General features: G+C 51.3%; 1 protein-coding gene across 1 annotated transcript; it reads right to left on the reverse strand.

The window, feature by feature from the left end:
• Positions 1–10,716: 10,716 nt before the first annotated feature.
• On the reverse strand, positions 10,717–13,422 carry LOC120698692 (transcription factor MYBC1-like). Its single transcript, XM_039982406.1, has one exon. It carries the CDS (start codon positions 12,675–12,677, stop codon positions 11,748–11,750), a length of 930 nt encoding a protein of 309 aa, XP_039838340.1. The 5' UTR covers positions 12,678–13,422; the 3' UTR covers positions 10,717–11,747.
• Positions 13,423–18,015: the final 4,593 nt, after the last annotated feature.

Below are 18,015 nucleotides of genomic sequence, written 5' to 3' on the forward strand. Positions count from 1 at the left end.
GCGTGCGAGATGTGTGGTGCGCGTTCTTCCACCGCCGCCGCTATCCCGTTCCTTCGCAGAGGCGACCTCACCCATGGCGCGCGAGGAACCCCGAAATCAGTGGGGGGGAGAGGCTCGGGAACCAGCCAAAGCGCAGGATGGAGGAGGAGCGAGGAGGGAATCGATTCCAACCAGGTGGAGACCGCGTGGGGAGAAGGGAGGTGGATCCACGCCGGGAGTGGCAACGGAGAGACAGATTCAACAGAGAGCAGGATTCATACAGGATGGGGGATCCCAGAGGTTTCAGAACTGAAGAAGCATCTGGGAAGAGAAGGGCCATGGAGCCAACAGCCTCCGAGCGTGAGAATTACCAGCAAAGCCAGCGCTCGAGGTATGACCAAAGCCACAACCCCTACCCCTCGGTACTAGACCGTCTAGGACCCAAATCTGCTGATCAGGCTTCGAGAGGGAAAATGGATTCCACCAACGACAGGGGAGGAGCTGATGCAGGGAAGGATGCTGTCAATGGAGTGTGCTTCTGGTGTCGCAAAGAAGGGCATCATCAAGCCACATGTACCAACCCGCCCTTCTGCTTCAGATGCAAAAAGGATGGTCACATCTCTGCCAAATGCCCGAGCAATCAAGGCTGTTCTTTGAACATGTATGGTTTTGGCTTCCCAAACCAGGGGTTCTACTGTCTGAAGATTCCGGGTGCGGCCAAACAAATGTCTACTGAAAATGTGGGGCTAATTCAGATCAGGAGTGGAGAGGCAAGTACTGAGAGGCTGGAGGACGAACTGAAGAACCTCATTGACAAAAACTGGGCATGGAAAGTGAGAAAGCTTACTGACAGAGAGTATTTGGCTACCTTCCCAAACAAAATGCTGCTTGACACCTTCTCTCGGTCCAAAAGTTTGGATCTCGCCTTATACAACATCTCTGTCACCATATCTCACTCGCCTATGGACCCAAGAGCGACCTCTGCCTTACAAACCGGCTGGGTGCAGTTATTCAATGTTCCTGATCAAGCTCTAAACACTGAGGCAGTAACACTGATTGCAGAGCTAGCAGGAGAGGTGGTGGCAGTCGATGAACTGTCGATAATCAAGGAGGGACCAGTGAGAGTCAGACTGTGTGCGCGAGATGTGTCCAAACTTAAAGGCTTCGTGGAAATCTTTGTCGATGGGGTGGGATATGAAGTAAAGTTCATACCAGAATTGAAAGGGAAACAAAGACCAACAGCTCCCCCACCTCCAACACAAGGAAAACCCGATGATGATGAAGACACGGAAGATGACGATGCGGACGATCTCTCAGACTATGAGGGGGGAGATACGTCGCAGACTGCAGGAACCTATGGGTACCAAACACTCCAGTGGCTCGAAATCTGGGAGGCCAGCAAGCAACAACCAAGTAAAATCTGTAGGAGGGAAAGTGCAGGAGGAGGGTCCACAATCTGGTGAGAAGCTAGGAGGGGGAGGTGCTGGAAATTCACCCACTAGCTATCTACGACCCCAAATCTGACTCCTTTAAGAACTTACATGCGGATCAGGAGCTGTTTTCGCAAGAGTCTAACCAATCTGGTGTGGAACTTGACAATGAAGTGAGAGAGATCATTCCTCAAAACCACTTCTTGGTTCACACGGAAAATGGGGGGGCACATGATACTACCACAAGAAAAATGGCCAATACTGAAACTGAGGCAGCAAGCAATTGCAATGGAAAGCCAGGGAGCTGCTATTGATTCAGATCATATTCAGGATTCCCAAGAATCTCTAGGGGGGAGAAGTAATGGAATACTCACACACAATGGAAGAAGACCTAGTGAGGTTGAAGCAGGATAATCAGGAAGGGTGGGAGGTTTACTCAGCCAAGAAAAGTAAATGCAAGACCAGGAAGCTACCTGCGGTTGCAACAAGGAAAAGCGTGAGGGTCCCTTCAACCTGCTCGGGTGGGTGTGGTTTCACTGCTATTTCAGGTAACACCCAATCCACTTCTCGTGGCTTTACTATTCTTAATTCTAGTGAAGAAGAAGATCTAGTTAACATTGCCTTAAGTTGTGATATCACCTTGGGGGAGAATAAAACTAAAACTGATGTTACCATTAATGCTATGCAATTAGAGGAAATTTCTAGAGCTTCCCTTGCAGAGGCTGCCTACAACTTTAATTTAGCTAAGAGATTGAAAGAGGATCACAACTTGGAGGGGGGGAATTAAGCCTAGAAATAGTGAATAATTCACAAAGGCTGAAAGAAAATGGAATCTTATATGGGGGTGATGACTTCAATGGTGAAACTCAGCCCCCTTTGAAAGGACCTTAGGCTAAAAATCTGGGCTTGAATCAACTAGGGGGTGCTGTTGAAACAACAAACTAACTTGGAGCAGAGTGAGCTGGAACCGGGGGGAGAAGATATGCCAAAAAAAAATTCAGACTTGACTGCAACCAACACCCAGCATGAGGCAAGCCAAAAGGGGGGGGGGGCGAAAAGCTGCAGAATTGGGAACAAAGAAAGGGGGAGCAAGCTGAGTAGAGAACTCAAGTGCATAAGTATCCAATGAAAGCAATCATTTGGAATATAAGAGGGTTGGGGGGAAAATCTCGTGTCAGACAACTCAGAGAATTAATACAAAGTGAGCATGCTGACATTGTGGGGATTCAGGAAACAATTAAAAAGGATTTCACGAACAGGGAGCTGGAAAGTTTGTTACCAAAAGGGGGATTTAGCTGGCATTGGACCCCGGCATATGGTCACTCCGGAGGGATTCTGCTGGGAGTAAAAGAAGACGTCTTACAAGTGGAAAACTGGGAGACTTCAGAGTTCTATGTGGGAGCCACACTAAGGCACAGGCTCCTAAATATCATATGGGATTTTATCACAGTTTACGGTCCAGCGGACCATACTCACTCCCCGGAGTTCCTGGACTGTCTTACTAGCAGATGTGAGAATGCTTCTCTACCTTTTCTTTTGGGGGTGACTTCAACTTAATCAGATGTAGCGAAGACAAGAGCTCCGGGGTCTGTGACAACAGACTGATGGACCTGTTCAATAACTTTATTGAGAAGTTTGAGCTTAGAGAGCTACACCGAGGGGGAGGCAAATACACCTGGACTAATAAACAAGACATACCTATACAAAGCAACATAGACAGAGTCCTTGTCAGTACCGAGTGGGAGGAGAAATTTCCCTTAGCAACCCTGACCTCTCTCACAAGGCTGGGTTCAGAACACAATCCACTTGTACTAAGTCTTGGGGGGCGACAACCTCAAAGGAATAAACAATTCTTCTTTGAGAAACAATGGCTGGCCGAAGAAGGTTTCTTGAACATGGTAGATGCCAAATGGAAAGCCTATAAACACAAGTGGCCGGCGGCAGCTTACTCTCTAGACAAATGGCACAGCGGATTATGCCAGCTTCAACAATTTCTAAAAGGTTGGGGTGGCAATGTTCATGGGGCCTATAAGAGAAAGAAACTTGAGATTATCTCTAAGATCAAGGGCATCGACCATCGGAATGAAAAAACCGAGCTCGGGGAGGAGGAAATCCGGCAGAGAGATTGCCTGGAACTAGAGCTTGACAAGCTAATGGAAGCATAAGAGCTTTGCTGGCAACAAAGAGGGAGTGAGAAATGGGTTCTGGTGGGGGATTCTAACTCCGGTTTCTTCCATTTGGTGGCAAATGGAAGGAGGAGGAAAAAGACCATCCTATCACTAGAACATGACGGAGAGGTAATCACTGATCCAGGGGGGATCCAATCGGTCATATATTCATAATACAAACATCTCTTTGGGAAGATGCCTATTAGGACAGTCACTTTTGGGGGGGACGCCTGGAGGACTGATGGTAGACTATCAGAGGCAGACAACATTGAGCTCACAAAACCCTTTAGCGAAGAGGAAGTGAGGAAAGTCATTTTCGATATGAAAGAAGACACTGCACCAGGCCCAGACGAATTCGGGTGACCTTCTATAAGCAATGCTGGGAGAGTATCAAAGAAGAATTGATGGAGATGATTAATTATTTCTATTTGGGAACACTAGACATAGCCAGGCTAAACTATGGGGGTGATTACTCTGATTCCCAAAGTAGAAAATGCTAACAACGTGAAGTTGTTTCGTCCGATCTGCCTCCTAAATGTGAGCTTCAAAATTTTTACGAAACTACTCATGGCCAGACTCACTACAGTGGCAGATAAAATTATCTCCACGTGTCAGACAACTTTCATCAAAGGACGTTATATCATGGATGGCGCGGTCATGTTACACGAGATTGTACATGAATTGCAAACAAAAAATATGAGGGGGCTAATTTTCAAAATAGACTTTGAGAAAGCCTACGATAGCATTTCTTGAGATTTTGTTGAGGAGGTGCTGAAAATGAAAGGATTCAAGGATCAGCTTCGAGGATGGATTATGCAAACGGTTAAGGGGGGGGGGAGTTTGCATAAACATAAATGGGGAGAACGGACCATACTTCAGGACACACCGTGGGCTCAGACAAGGTGACCCTTTATCTCCTATTCTGTTCAACCTGGCTGCTGACGCATTAGCTCATATCATGACTAAGGCCAAGGAACAAGGACTTGTGAAAGGGGTTGTGCCCCATTTGCTTCCGGGGGCGGATCACTCATTTACAATATGCTGATGACACGGTGCTCATGATGTAGGGAGACCTAAGCTTAGTTAGGAACCTGAAGTTCCTACTCTATTGCTTCGAATGGATGTCGGGTCTTAAGATCAACTACCACAAAAGTGAGCTGATCACCTTCGGAATGGATGAGGGAGATCAACAGGCCACAGCTAATATGCTTAATTGTAACATTGGGAAGATGCCCATGAGATACCTCGGTTTCCCTATAAGCAGCAAAAATGTGGGTGTGGGAGGTTTCAGTAACATAATAGAGAAAATGAGGAAGAAACTGCAACCATGGAAGAGCAAACATCTATCCTCGGGAGGGAGACTGATTCTAACAAATTCCTCTCTCAGCAGTATGCCAACCTACACTATGGGGGTGTTCATGTTACAAGAAGGAGTTCATAAACACATGGATAACATTAGAAGCAAATTCTTCTAGGGGGAGATGGGGAGAATTTTAAATATCATATGATGAAATGGGAGAATGTTTGCTTACCAAAAGACTTCGGAGGGACAGGTATCATAAATACTAATGTTTAATGAGGCACTCCTGCTGAAATGGGTTTGGAGAATATATGTCAGTAAAGATGACGACTTGTGCTGCCAATTGCTAAAAGCCAAATACCTCAAGCTCAAACCGCTTCTAAGCTGCAAGGGGGGGAGAGGCTCGCAGTTCTGGAGAGGGATTAACAAGATCAAACACAAGTTTAGCTGGGGGGGCACTTTCTCAGTAAACAACGGTGCGCTAACCAGATTTTGGGACGATGTTTGGTTAGGCCATACTCCACTAAGGATTGCTTTCCCGAGATTGTATGATCTGAGCAACAACAAGAACGACAGAGTCTGCCAATTCTATGCAAATGGCGACTAGAATCTAAATTTCAGAAGAACCCTCGACATCATGATCTTGAGACGTGGGGGATTCTCATGGACTTGCTCGAGGACACACATTTGAATAATAACCAGGACTTGGTCACCTGGGGCATGGAAAAATCTGGTGTATACACTACCAAATCCATGTATAGATGACTCTCTCACGGGGGGGGGGGGGTTGTCAACAAACGGCTACGCAGGGTGTGGAAGAGCAGAATTCCCATGAAACTGAAAGTATTTCTATGGCGGATTTCACATAACAAGCTGCAGACATGGGTGGCCCTTAAAAAAAGAAAATGGAAGGGGAGCCCGCACTGCAGCACTTGTGGGGCCCTGAAAACAGCATAACATATTTTTTTTTAATGCAACATTGCCCGGTTTATTTGGGTTAGTTTCAAAGAAGCGCTGGGCTGGAACCGGGCTCCTAGGGGGTGGCAGGATTTTCATGATACATGGCTACCTTTTGGGTGTAATGATTACAACACTAAATTGTTCTTACTTGCAGTAGTTCTTTGGACACTGTGGGTCTCCCGCAACAAACGAGCAATTGAAGGGAAATTCCCAAGGCGTCCAGTCGAGCTGATGTTTCAATGTATGGGATTTTCGCAGAGATGGAAGCCACTGATGCGGGATGGTGAACAGTACAAGCTAAGCAAATGGGGCGAGCAGGTGACGCAGTGGATAGAGATGTTCCAGGAGCAATTAAAGAGGAGACCGCCGGCTGACGACTTCATGTGATGTTTTGCGCTCTTTTCTGTCGCTTTTTGTCTCTAGGGGAGGAGAGCTCCAATCTGGTGTTTAATCTTAGCTTAGTGTGTGTCCTCAGTTTCTCCTAGCTTTCTGTCGGAGGGTGTTTTTTCTTGGAGCTGTCTTTGGCTAAACTGGTATCCCCAGTATGCTCGTGTCTTGTACCCGATACCTTTTATATGTTTTCTATAAAAGCTGGAACGCTTCTGCTTAAAAAAAAGACACATAAGACGGACCAAATCAAAAATTTAGATGAAAACCTTACTCGCTTTAGTAATAATCTAATCTAATAGGTATAGATATAGATATATTATTATGTACGGGTCAACCCATAATACCCGTTGGGTCAACGAGGCCACCTACGATTGATAGATTGGGTCCGCCCGTGGCCTCACAAATTGACTTTGAGGCCATAGGGTCAGGTCCAAGGTCAGGTCCGGGCCGGCCCATTCCCATCCTGAGGGACCTCCACCTCCACGAGGAGCCTCCCCGCTGATGCACATGAATGATATTCGGGGTTTCTAAACTCGGACGGTCCAGGGATCCATTCAAGATGCTCGGCAATCCGACGGCACCCTTCCGCGTCTTTGGTGAAGGAGAACAAAGGGGATAATTCCTCAGAAACTCGTGCACGTTGTAGCTGGCTAATTGCTTGTTTGTTGGCAGATCTCGTGATGATCCGTGGACGGACGGGAAATGATTGCCTCCGAACCCCACCCACCCTACACTAGATGATGTGGTGAATCTGATCTGGAGCACGTCAGCGTCGGGCGCATCAGATGCCGGGGGTCAGGGTGGGGGGAGGGGCCGGCCGCCGGGATGCCGGTAGCTCTCGCCGCCCCCGCTCTGACGCGATGAGCGAAAAGGCGCCGGCCGCCGGAGCCACCCACAGCCGCGGCCGGATCGGCCGGTCGGTAGCTTTTGGCGGCACATTCCCCTGGCGCCGCCCGGATCAGCGAGCAGTGGGCGCGCGCGCCTGCTCGGCGCAGCGCAGGCGCGAGGTGGCGAGATGGCGCGCTGTGCCCGGCGCCGGTCGCTAGATCCTACGTAGCTTTTGTTTGTCCTCGGCTCCTCGCTGCTGCCCGCTGCGGCGGGTGTGCCTTTTTCCCCTCCGCCAGAACTGGGCGTGGGAGCAAACTGGCCTGGCCGGGGTCGCGTCTGAATCTCTGATCCTGATCGTCGTCTGACCTGCAGGGGAGGGGAGAGAGCACATGAGCGCGGCGGAGAGAAAACAAACAAGCCAACTAGCCAAGTACCAAGTGGCCTTTTGCGGCCCCGCCCCGGCAATAATGCATCCCGGTTCGTGCAGCTGCCAGTCCCTCCCGGGGCACACACGGATTGCACGCAGCACACACATGCGCCGCCTATTTTCATTTCCTTTTGTTCTTTTTTTTTCCTTTCATGGTCCTAGGAACTTTGGTAACGTTGCAGTACACGCACGAGACACGTGTCAGTTCTTTTTTTAAAAAAAAAGAGAATTTCTTTTCTTTTTCTTGCAGTGGCGATTGACATGTGGATGGCCAGTATCTGAGATCCATTTTGGAACGTTCCTGGTGGTGTTCACCGTGATCGGCTTCTCCCGTTTTCTTTGGAGCGGCCTGTTTCTGGTCGCGCCGAGCGGTCCGTTTCATCGTGCCGAACCAAAGACCACAAGAGGCCACAGCCAGACAGACCGGGGTACTACCAACGACGGAATGTACGTACTGCTCGCGTGTCTCCCTAACTAATTTTGTGCACCTCAGTTAATGCCCAGTTCCGTGCCTACAGCAGCGCCACCAACATCATGCTGCTGCTCGCATCGCACCATTGCATGGAACAGTAACTCGGCTGGTTCAAACTCATCAGACCACAGGTTCAGAGACAGACGTACGGAGAGAGAGAGATGGGCAAGGCACGCCGTGGAGAACTGGAAATCGCCCATGGCCGCACGAGCTCGTGCAAGGTCAGAATAGGTCTCCATGGAGAGAACTGAACACAGGCTCAGGGTGGGCAAGGCTCTCTCGTCCTCATCCCTTGCTACAGTTGAGACAGGGAGTAAGAGGGCGACTCGGCGGCGACTCGGCTTCCCGGCGGCGAATCCTCCGGCTCCCTTCCGCTCCGGCGGCCGGTTTGGCGCCGGAGGGGGAGGTGAGCATTCACTGTGCGGGTGTAGATAGGCTACCTATTTATGGAGATAGGCCTAGGTTTAGCTTGCCGTCCCCGGCGGTGGAGCTCCTATTGCCGGGATGGGTTGGTCCCCTGATCCATGGCCGGCGAATAAGTGGCTGGAGGTCGGCCGTCGGTAGGATGGCGCAAGATCTTCAGTGCCTCGCTTTTGTCCTTGCCTGCTTCTTCCCCGGCGATGATGGCCAGTTCGGCTTCGTCTCTGGCGGCGCGCAGGCTGAGCTTTTGGTGCTGCTGGCAATGGCGGTGGTGGCGGAGCGGTGCTGCCGCTGGCCTCTAGGGCCGGGTGCTGCGGTCCGGCGGCTTGGCGCGGTGCGGCGGCTCGCGGGGCCGGGTGGCGCGACGGGTGCTGCCCGTGGTGGCTGCTGCGGCGGAGCTTCTCCGCGGCTACGGATCCGCGTCTCGTCATTGTTCCGGCGGGCTGCTGCTTGGCGGGGGCAACGGCTTCCCTTTGCAATAATTTCCCCCGGCTCTTCCTCGTCTTCGTCGGTGTTGGTGCCTGTGCCGGCGACGAGCTTGTGGGGTTTCTTCTGTTCCAGATGGCGCTTGGTCGGGGGAGACGGCTCCATCTGTGTGAAATTCGGTACTCCAGACTTCTCCCTCCTTCCTCGGTGCGTACTCCGGTGCCGGCGTCGGGTCTGTGAGTTCTTTCGTCGGAGTTTCAACGGCCTCTTTGGTTGTCTTTTTATCTGTCGATGCCTCTCACGCGTGGAGCCACAAAGGTATTGCGACGTGCCCGTCGTCTACGGATTTATCCGGTGATCTCAAAAAGGACGCGGTTCTGGTCTTTGTGTAGGTGTAGGTTTGTTTAGTTCATGTGTGGTGTGTGTTGTGTTGTTGTCCATGCATGTACGAACAGATACTACATTTGCATATATTCAGATGAGAGGTTTAAAAAAAAAAAGAATAGGTCTCCATGGGCGCGCGAAGCCAAACGCCTGACGAGCCATGTTGCCGTCGCTGCTCCACGCGTGCGTGCGGCCATGCCGCTGCCGGCGCGTCCCGAGGCCGGGGAGACCGGGAGAGCCGGAGAGGAGGGTTGAGGCGACAGGACAGGGGTGGCTGAACTGACCAAAACCCACACACCTCGCTGTCGCCCCGGCCTCCGTCGCCCCGGCCGCGCCCGCGCACCCCCCCCCCCCCCCCCCCCGGTCGTCGCTCTCGTGGTCACATCGCCGTAAATGCCTCGTCACGCCAACATGTCCCTGTCCAAGGAAGTAAATGCCAATGGCGAACCTCTCTCCCCATTCCCAAACAAAGCCTCCTGCCTAGCCTAGGAGGAAACGAGATCCTCTGCAGTACTTGAAAAGTACTGCAGAGAGAGAGGTGGAATGAACGAGAACTGGCCGATCTGGAGCGGACGGATGAGACCGTGTGCTACAGTAATGAACAGCACCGATATAAATAGTACCCCGAGCACTGTTTGTTACTATTTACTAAATACGTCAGGTGATGCATTACTACTTCGGAGTACTGTAGCACCAGTCTCGTTTTTACTGTTCACATCCGTCGATCCGGTTCCGCCTAGGAGTCGGGGAGGAGACCCTGATATCCTTGGACTCGTCAACGCGGCCTGCAGTGCGCCCACGGATGAGGTGGCCATCGCCGTAGAGCCTATGCCTACTTGACTAGTGCCAGCAGCGAGCGCGTGTGATCTCCTCAGATCAGATCAGATGGGCGGCTGTGAGGCAAAGTGAGAGTACTATCTTAGGGCCTGTTTGGCTCAGGACTTTTTCCAAAAGTCCCTATCACATCAAAAGGAATCTTACTATTTTATATTATTAAATAAAATCTGTTTATAAATGTTTTTTGACAGCTGAGTGTTTTTTCGCGAGACGAATCTAATGAGCCTAATTAATCGATAATTGGCTACAGTGATGCTACAGTAACCATTCGCTAATCATAGATTAAGATACATCATTAGATTCGTCTCGCAGTTTAGCCCCAGAGTTCTGCAGTTAGTTTTATAATTAATATTTATTTAATACTTCTAAATACTAAAAAGTCCCTAGGACTTTTTTGAAGTCCCTCAATCTAAACACCCCTTAATCTGTTGTTGGGCAAGTGTTGGAAACTAGTATACGAGTACTAAACAAAACCGCAGGGCCAGGCCAGGCCAGGCCAACCACCACTGGCGATAAACTAATCCAGATTTGGCCGGGCACGTCGGACATCAGGCTCTCCTCAGCATCCCATCAAAGAGGATCAATCAAAGCAGGGGGGTGAACTCTCTTTCGGAACAGCGACATCTGTTAGGGGAGGAACAAAAAAAAAAAGAACAGGCGCATGATGCAGATGAAAGCACGAAGACTTTGAGTCGAGCAGAGAACATAGGCATCCGCTGTGCTAGCATGATTCATCAAGGTAGTCTCTTCTCTCAATCGGGGCTGCAAAGAAGCTCTTAGCTTTAAGCTGCGCAGATATACAGATGACTCACTGATCGCTACAATTTGCTACAACAAACTCCAATTTGAGCTGCTCCAATGTTCTCGGGAGGCAGGGAAAGCAGAGAATGTGACAACACTATCGCAACCCATGCTACATATAGTAAGTATATCATACTCTTGCCTCCGTCAGAGGCGCGCGAGGAAGAAAACTGGCAGAGCAGCAGATTCTTATGCTCTGAATCTCTCTATTTGGTGGCCCTCGCAGATGATTCGACTCCCACAACAAGATCGAATTTTGTCGTACCGGTATCCAATCCTCAAGCTTATTCATCTTCAGGGTGTGCCTCCGTGTGATTGCTTTGCTTATTCAACCCTGCCTGCCTGTATCCATATGGAACTCTAGTGATGCCATAATTGCTGCATCACTTCTTCGATGGGGTCCGCTGCCTCTGAAGCAATGGCTGTTTGCGTCACTGAAGAACAGGGCAGTTGGACCCCGGATCCTCGGCGCAATCGCGAGGATTGAGCTGTTCTTCGACGGTGAAGGCGAGAAAAATTCTAGATTGTAGGTAGACACAATTTTGTTGTACCCTCTGAATATCATCTCTAAGGCTAACTTTATGTCATCAGCAACAAGAACAATGGAAGAGGGGGGGGGGGGGGGGGGGGGGAGAACATGACACATAGCAGCAATACAGGAACATCAACAGCAACGATGGCGGGGGGCGGCGAGATGCTACAGGGGAGGAACACACGGATCATGGGTGGGTGGGTGGGTGGATTGCTAATTCCCAAGAATTCTTGGACTCTATGAGATGTGGTTTGAGCCTTGCTCGATTTCTATGCCGATCTGTGGGAAGCAGCGGCGGTTGCGCAGCAGAGGGGGGAGCAGGAAGCGAACGAATTTTATGTACCCGAGGGCGGAGGCGGCCGCCCGCCCGCAGCCCGATGCCCGTCGGCGGCCTCAGTGGTCCCCGGAAGTCGGGAACAGCGTCAGCTCGCGGCGGCCGCCGGCGCCGGGGCCGCCTCGGGATCCGAGGTCCATGTCGTCGGCGAAGGGGGCGGGCGCCATCATGCGGTGGTGGTGCATCCCGGGCGGGCCGACGGGCGGCGCGCCGGCGCCGACCGTGCGGCTGAGGAAGCCGTGGTCGAAGCCGGCGCCGGTGGGGCCGTAGTGGCCGAGCGGCCGGGCGGCGGGGTGGTGGAAGTGGCCGATCTGCGGCGCGTGGTGGTGGTGGTGCGCGGAGCCCATGGGCGCGAAGGGCGGGTACGGGTCGGCGGCGGCGGCGGCGGGGGGCGCGCGGTGGCCGGGCGGGAGGAAGGGGACGGGCCCCGTGGCGAAGAGGTGCTCGGTGGCGGGGTCGGTGACGGAGCCGGAGGAGTGGCTGCCCCCCGCGCCGCCGCCGCCGCCGCCGCCGAGCCCCTGCATGCGCTTGAGGTAGAGGCGGTACTTCTGGAGGTGGGAGGCGACGTTCTCGCGCGTGAGGCCGTCGACGCTCATGAGCTGCATTATGGTCTTGGGCACGGCGTTCTTGATGCCGAGGTGGGCGACGGCGTCGACGAAGCGCTTGTGCAGCTGCGGCGTCCACACGAGGCGCGGGCGCTTGAGCGTCCGGGCCGGCTCGTCGCCGGCGCCGCCCCCGCCGCCGCCGCCGCTGGAGCCCGCGGCCGACGACGCGCCGCCGCCGCCGTTCATGTCCAGGCCGCCCGCGCCGCCGCCGGCCCCGCCTCCCCCCGCGCCGCCCCCCGCCCCGCCGCCGCCGGGCGTCTGGATGTCGAAGGCGACGGCGAGATCGGGCGTGATGAGCGTCTGCGAGAGCGGCATCAGCTCGTCCGGCCGCGGCAGCTGCTCCTCGCAGCGCGCGAACCAGCTGGGCTCCTCCTCCTCCCTCATGGCCGCGGCTCCTCCCCTGCTCCCCTCACCTCGCCGCCGGAGCAGAGCAATTCTTGCGGCGGCAGCAGCACACCAGTAGACTCGACCCGACTCCACTCCAGGTCTCCAGCAGAAGCAAGCCAGCCAGGAGGGAGGGAGGGAGGAGGGGTTACTTCGAGGTGGATCTCTCTTCTTCCAAGCTTTCCCACGCTTCTCTCTCTCTTGTGTGTGTGTGTTTCGGCCTTTCCCCCCTGCTGCTGCTACTGCAGCTGTGCCATGATATCCTCTCCGCCCCCCCCCCCCCTCTCTCTCTCTAGCTGCTGCTGCTGGTGCCGCAGCTCGGGTGCCGATGATGAGTGAGGGAGAATCTGGCGAGGGAGTTTTGGGGGTGGTGCGCTGCCTGGACTAGTTTAGTGCGCCGCCCCCGCGCCGCCCCGTAAAGCTATTTTTGTGCCATCTTTGGTTCCTTCGTTTGCTTGTTCGCTCGTTGCCTTGCCAATTCCGAATTCATCGTCTATTTATTCCCTTTTCCATCCCAGTATCCCACCCTTTCTCCCCATCTCCATCCCGTGACAGAGGAAGTGAAAAAAAATTCCAAGAATCATTTTTTCCCTAAAACTCCGGAGCACGTACTGGATGGAAGTCTGGAACGCGTGAATTCGGCTAACCAGCTCGGTTAGAATGACCCAGGAGCCTGGAGCAGGAGAAAAAAAGAAAGAGAGATGAGATCTTGCAGCGATTACTCCTAGATTGATTGATCTCTCAGTACGAGCGGGCGAGAGAGATGGGGGCGGGCCCTGGAGCAGTGGGGGGCCGTAGCTGCGGCGGGGCAGAGGAGGGGTGGGATCCAGTGGGGGTGAGATGAGAATCAGGGAGGGAGACGGGGGCCGATGGCGATGATGATGATATCTTAGCTGGAGTTTGGTTTGTCCTCATGTGGGCATGTCGCCGCGGATCACACTGACCTCGCTTCTCTCTCTCTCTGCTGGAAATCTAGACTAGACTAGTTTGGTTGGGCTGGTTGGGATCGTGGATCTGGCAAGTGCGCGCATTGATGCGCGTATCTGATGGAGCGCTGCTGCTGCTACATTCCAACGAACAAAGAGGAGTGACAGAGAAAGGGGGAGATTTGATCTGTCTAACCGCCCAATTACTAGCTTGATTCAGTGGTAGTAGTCCTGTGCTTGTTTGGAACTGAGAATGAAGTTTCATACAAATTTTGCGAATACGAATTTCAAAGAGGGGGCACTAGCGGTTTAAACCGCGAGTCAAGTCGGGCATCCGGCAGGAATTTCACGCAACTTGCAAGGGTTGTTGTATAAAAAGATGGCGGAAAAGGATGCGCATGTGGATAGATATGCAAAAGGAGGAAAGGAGGGGGTGAATAATTGAGAAAGCGTTGCCTTTTTTGTTTGCATGGCTTTTATACTTTTGGGAACGGTTCTCTGCTCTCGTAGGACTCCTGTTCTTGCTTGCTGCTGATTCATAATGTCCGTGTGGTCACTGGTTGACTAGCACCACCAACAGGAAGAATTATCCGTTGGACGGTTGGAGGGCCAGAGATGCCCAGATCGGTGGTGGCGCATGGATTGATTAGGGGTGTTATTGCGCCATTAAGGTTATATAAGAGAGGAATTGTGAGAGGGATTGATATGGAAATGGTTTACACAGGGGCGAAGCCAGACGAAAAAGCCACTAGAGTCGGTCGCATTAAATGCTAGGGTCGACTACACAGATAAATAGTGCTAAACAATGATTTTCCATTTACCAAATTTTATCGGTCCGACCACCCTGGTGGCTGCAGGCAGCTCCACCTTTGAGTGTACTACATGTTGGTAAGAACATGTTCAACATGCTACAACTATTAAGGGCTCTGTTCTTTGGCTCTCAATAATCGGTGAAACCGTTCAGTTCATTTTGAAGAGAACGGCTTTCATGAGCAGTTAATTAATACTATAGTATAGAAGACTCCATAGAATCTGGAACCGTTTCCGGATAAGCTGTACCAAACTTTGACCTAAGTAGCGTATTCTGAAATCGCCTTATATGGATTTATTTATAAGAAATCGAGATATACATTAAGGATGGCATCACAATAATAATGATGCCATGGAAACTATGAGCAAGGCAAGTGATTGTAAGATGTTAAGGTGGCTAGAAGTTTCCATGACACGGATGGAATACCCCCTTTAAAGATGTTCGAATTTGTTTTCTCAATTTTGGTGAAACGAAATGGTGGTTGCTGTACTTGTGGACGACCAAGTTTGAGTTACTAACTTTTTCACATCCTATGAGTAAGGAATTTTACCTGTTTAATTTCCATGCCATGCATCGCCACAACAACCATGCTTTCTCGTCGATCTCAGCTACAGATGCGGTACTACGAGAACACGGGAATGGCGAGTTGATGACAAATGGCGCCGCCCACGATCTGTACTCCCAAGTACTAGTACTGCAGTAGGCGAGTACACAGTAGAGACGTCACCCACCCGCAGAGATCAAGATCATCCTCCGATGAATACGTGCTGCGCGCCTCGCCGCACGCGGTGCCCCGAATCTCAGCTCGTTGGGGACCTCGAAGAGAGTACCACGGCACGAACGCACGGTAACCCACAGAATATGCAGGCCACCTTTTCCTAGTCCCCGTAGGCAAAGGCTCCCCTCCTCTTTTCCTCAGGCCTACGCGGCCACTCCTTTTCACAAGAACGTTTGGCCCCTGGCGAAAAAGAGAAGGGCGGCCTCCGGCAGCGGCAGGCAGGCATGCTCTCGCGGTCGCGGGGAAAAGGCAGCAAACCCAATTCAGCTCCCAATCATCGTCGTCGCCTCGCCTGCTGGGGGAACCCAAAACATGATGTGGATTCGAAGGTTAAATCCCCCTTGATCCCCGAGATCGCCGCCGTGGCCCGTGGGGAACGAAAGCCGGGGGGGGGGGGGGGGGGGGACGGGGCGGCGGCTCGTGATCTGATAGAACGGCCGTGTCCCCGTGTGCGCGCTTGCCTGTGCAGCCCAGTTGGCGCTCCACTCTCGTGCGCCTGCTGCGCTAGTCGCCGACCCATCACGAAAGGCAGAGCACGCGTTAGGACCTGGCCCCAAGTACAAAGCATGCTGCTGGTCCTCAACACTAACACAGCACTCAGTGGCCTCGAATTGGCGCTTTGCTGTTACAACTGGCAAGGGGAGAAAAAAGACTGCATGTAGCTTGTCACGGGCTTGTGGGCCCCGAACGGTCTAAAATAGTTTGTTTTCTTGTGAGCTCTTTTTTCCCCCTGGTAATGACAGTGTTGATTGTACGTGTAGCAGGTTAATCTGGCTGATATATACCGTTCCACCTAGTGTGGCGGAGCCACAAGTATGGCGAGCCATTGCGGCCACCATACCTGCATACCTGGTGGCCTCCGACCACCCTAGTGCGAGTTCTTGTGAAGTTCGGCCACCATGAAAACAAATGTTTGTTCAGCTGGAAACTGGAGGAAGAAGAAGGTAAAACATTTAAAGTATCTCCAGTAGATTACTCATCTCTCCCCAACACAAAAAAATATGTATTTTTGGTAATGAGAAATGCTCCATCAGATTACCAATTCAATCGCCAGTACCTAAATTTTTTTTATCGCCAAAACACACCTCCTTCTTGCTCAAATGTAGAGGATTCCTCCCTCCACTCTGCATTTTTATCCGTTGAACAAAAAATCAATCCCATTTGATTAACCTGCTATTATTGGTAATGAAGAGAGAAAATATATAGAAAATAAGAGATAAATAATTTGCTAGAGATACTTTACTTTTGTGCCGTTAGCCCATGACCAGCCCATTTTCTGAAGCTGAATCGTCGAAAATTGACGTCCGAAGACGTCGTCGCCCGTCGGTTTGTTGCCCTCGGCTACCTCTGCGGTTTCTCGCCCTCAGCCGCTCCGCGTCTCCGCCATATATAGATTTTAATTCCAGCTCCACCGCTGGTTCCACCGGTCAGTCCATTCCATCTAGGACGATATGGGCACCAATTATAGGTTCCGTTAAGAAGCCGTGCTATCTCGTCCGCACCATCGGAGATGTCCCCGTAGCGCGCATCTCCAATCAATCACACGGAATATGTGAGCGGACGGACGGACAGGACCACCATTGGAATGTTGTTGCTTCCGCAAGTGGCATGCATGGCGTTTGGGCTCTCTCAGGAAAAGTCGGGAGCCACTTGAACACCTGATGGCTCGCTCGACGACGACGGGGACGTCGAGGGCGGCGAGGGACGACACATGGACGACCCACACGCGGCGCAGGGGCTCGGATAATAAGAGATTTTGGTGGAGGATAGGATACAGAGCACAATAAGGGCGACCGCAATAATAATAATTAGTACTAATTACATAGTCTGCTGATATGGAGGTGAGAGATAAAAGAAAAAAATATTTTATATCATTGGACCCGCACACTCCTCACTCACATGTTCTTTAGCTACGTAAAATAGATCAGCTATTTGCTCGTTGCTAATTAGGGGCGGGCCTGGTATTGATTCAAGGGTATTCAACTGAATACCCAAAATTATACCCAAAATTTTTTGCAACAAAATTTATATACATAGTATATATAACATGTATATGTATTAAAAATAGAAAATAAGAGCATTTTAAAAGAATTCTTAAATTCTAGTCTCCAACTCTCTATATCCTTTAAGTAGAGGATCATCATAAATATTACTTCTCCTTGTATTCTTCTGTCGCCATGGTACTTCCTTTGTACCGGATATTTTATTGTTTGAACCTTGACATATTAGGTAAATATGACCCATGAATTTGAAGGTTGAGGGTCTAAAATCCGATTCTAAAATAGCAAGTATTTTAATAGGGTGTGGAGAGAGATGATTTAGGGTGTCTCTTGGAGATGATCTAATATCACAAAACAGACTTTTCGATCTCATATTGCCTCTTGTGCTCAAATGGCTCACTTCAACTCTTCTAGGCCCAATAGCAACCCCCAACCGGCACCAATCCATCCCAATTCCACTTCCCCTTTCCCGTGTGGCCGCATTCTTTCCACTTTTGGCCGATGAGACCTGAGCATCCTGCGTTGCTAGGACAGCGTAGCGCAGTGGGCAGCGGCGGCCAAAAAAATTTCATCCTTCAAAAATGTTGAATACCCAAATCTTGGACTCACCCCTGTCGCTAGTGACTACTCTCACTCCTACTTTTTTATTGCTACTTCAGATCTAGCTAGCTAAATAGCTAACTATTGCGAACGCCCTAAGAGCTTGGCTAGCACTGGCCTCTTGTGTGTGGGACCCGCTTGTCAGTCTTTGTTCTGTTCGGCTCAGCACAATAATGAATTCCAAGGGAAATCTGACTCCTCAATAGCGTAGGCTACAATAATG

The sequence above is a fragment of the Panicum virgatum genome, chromosome 3K (assembly GCF_016808335.1).
Source record: "Panicum virgatum strain AP13 chromosome 3K, P.virgatum_v5, whole genome shotgun sequence".
In the NCBI taxonomy this organism is placed as follows: Eukaryota; Viridiplantae; Streptophyta; class Magnoliopsida; order Poales; family Poaceae; genus Panicum; species Panicum virgatum.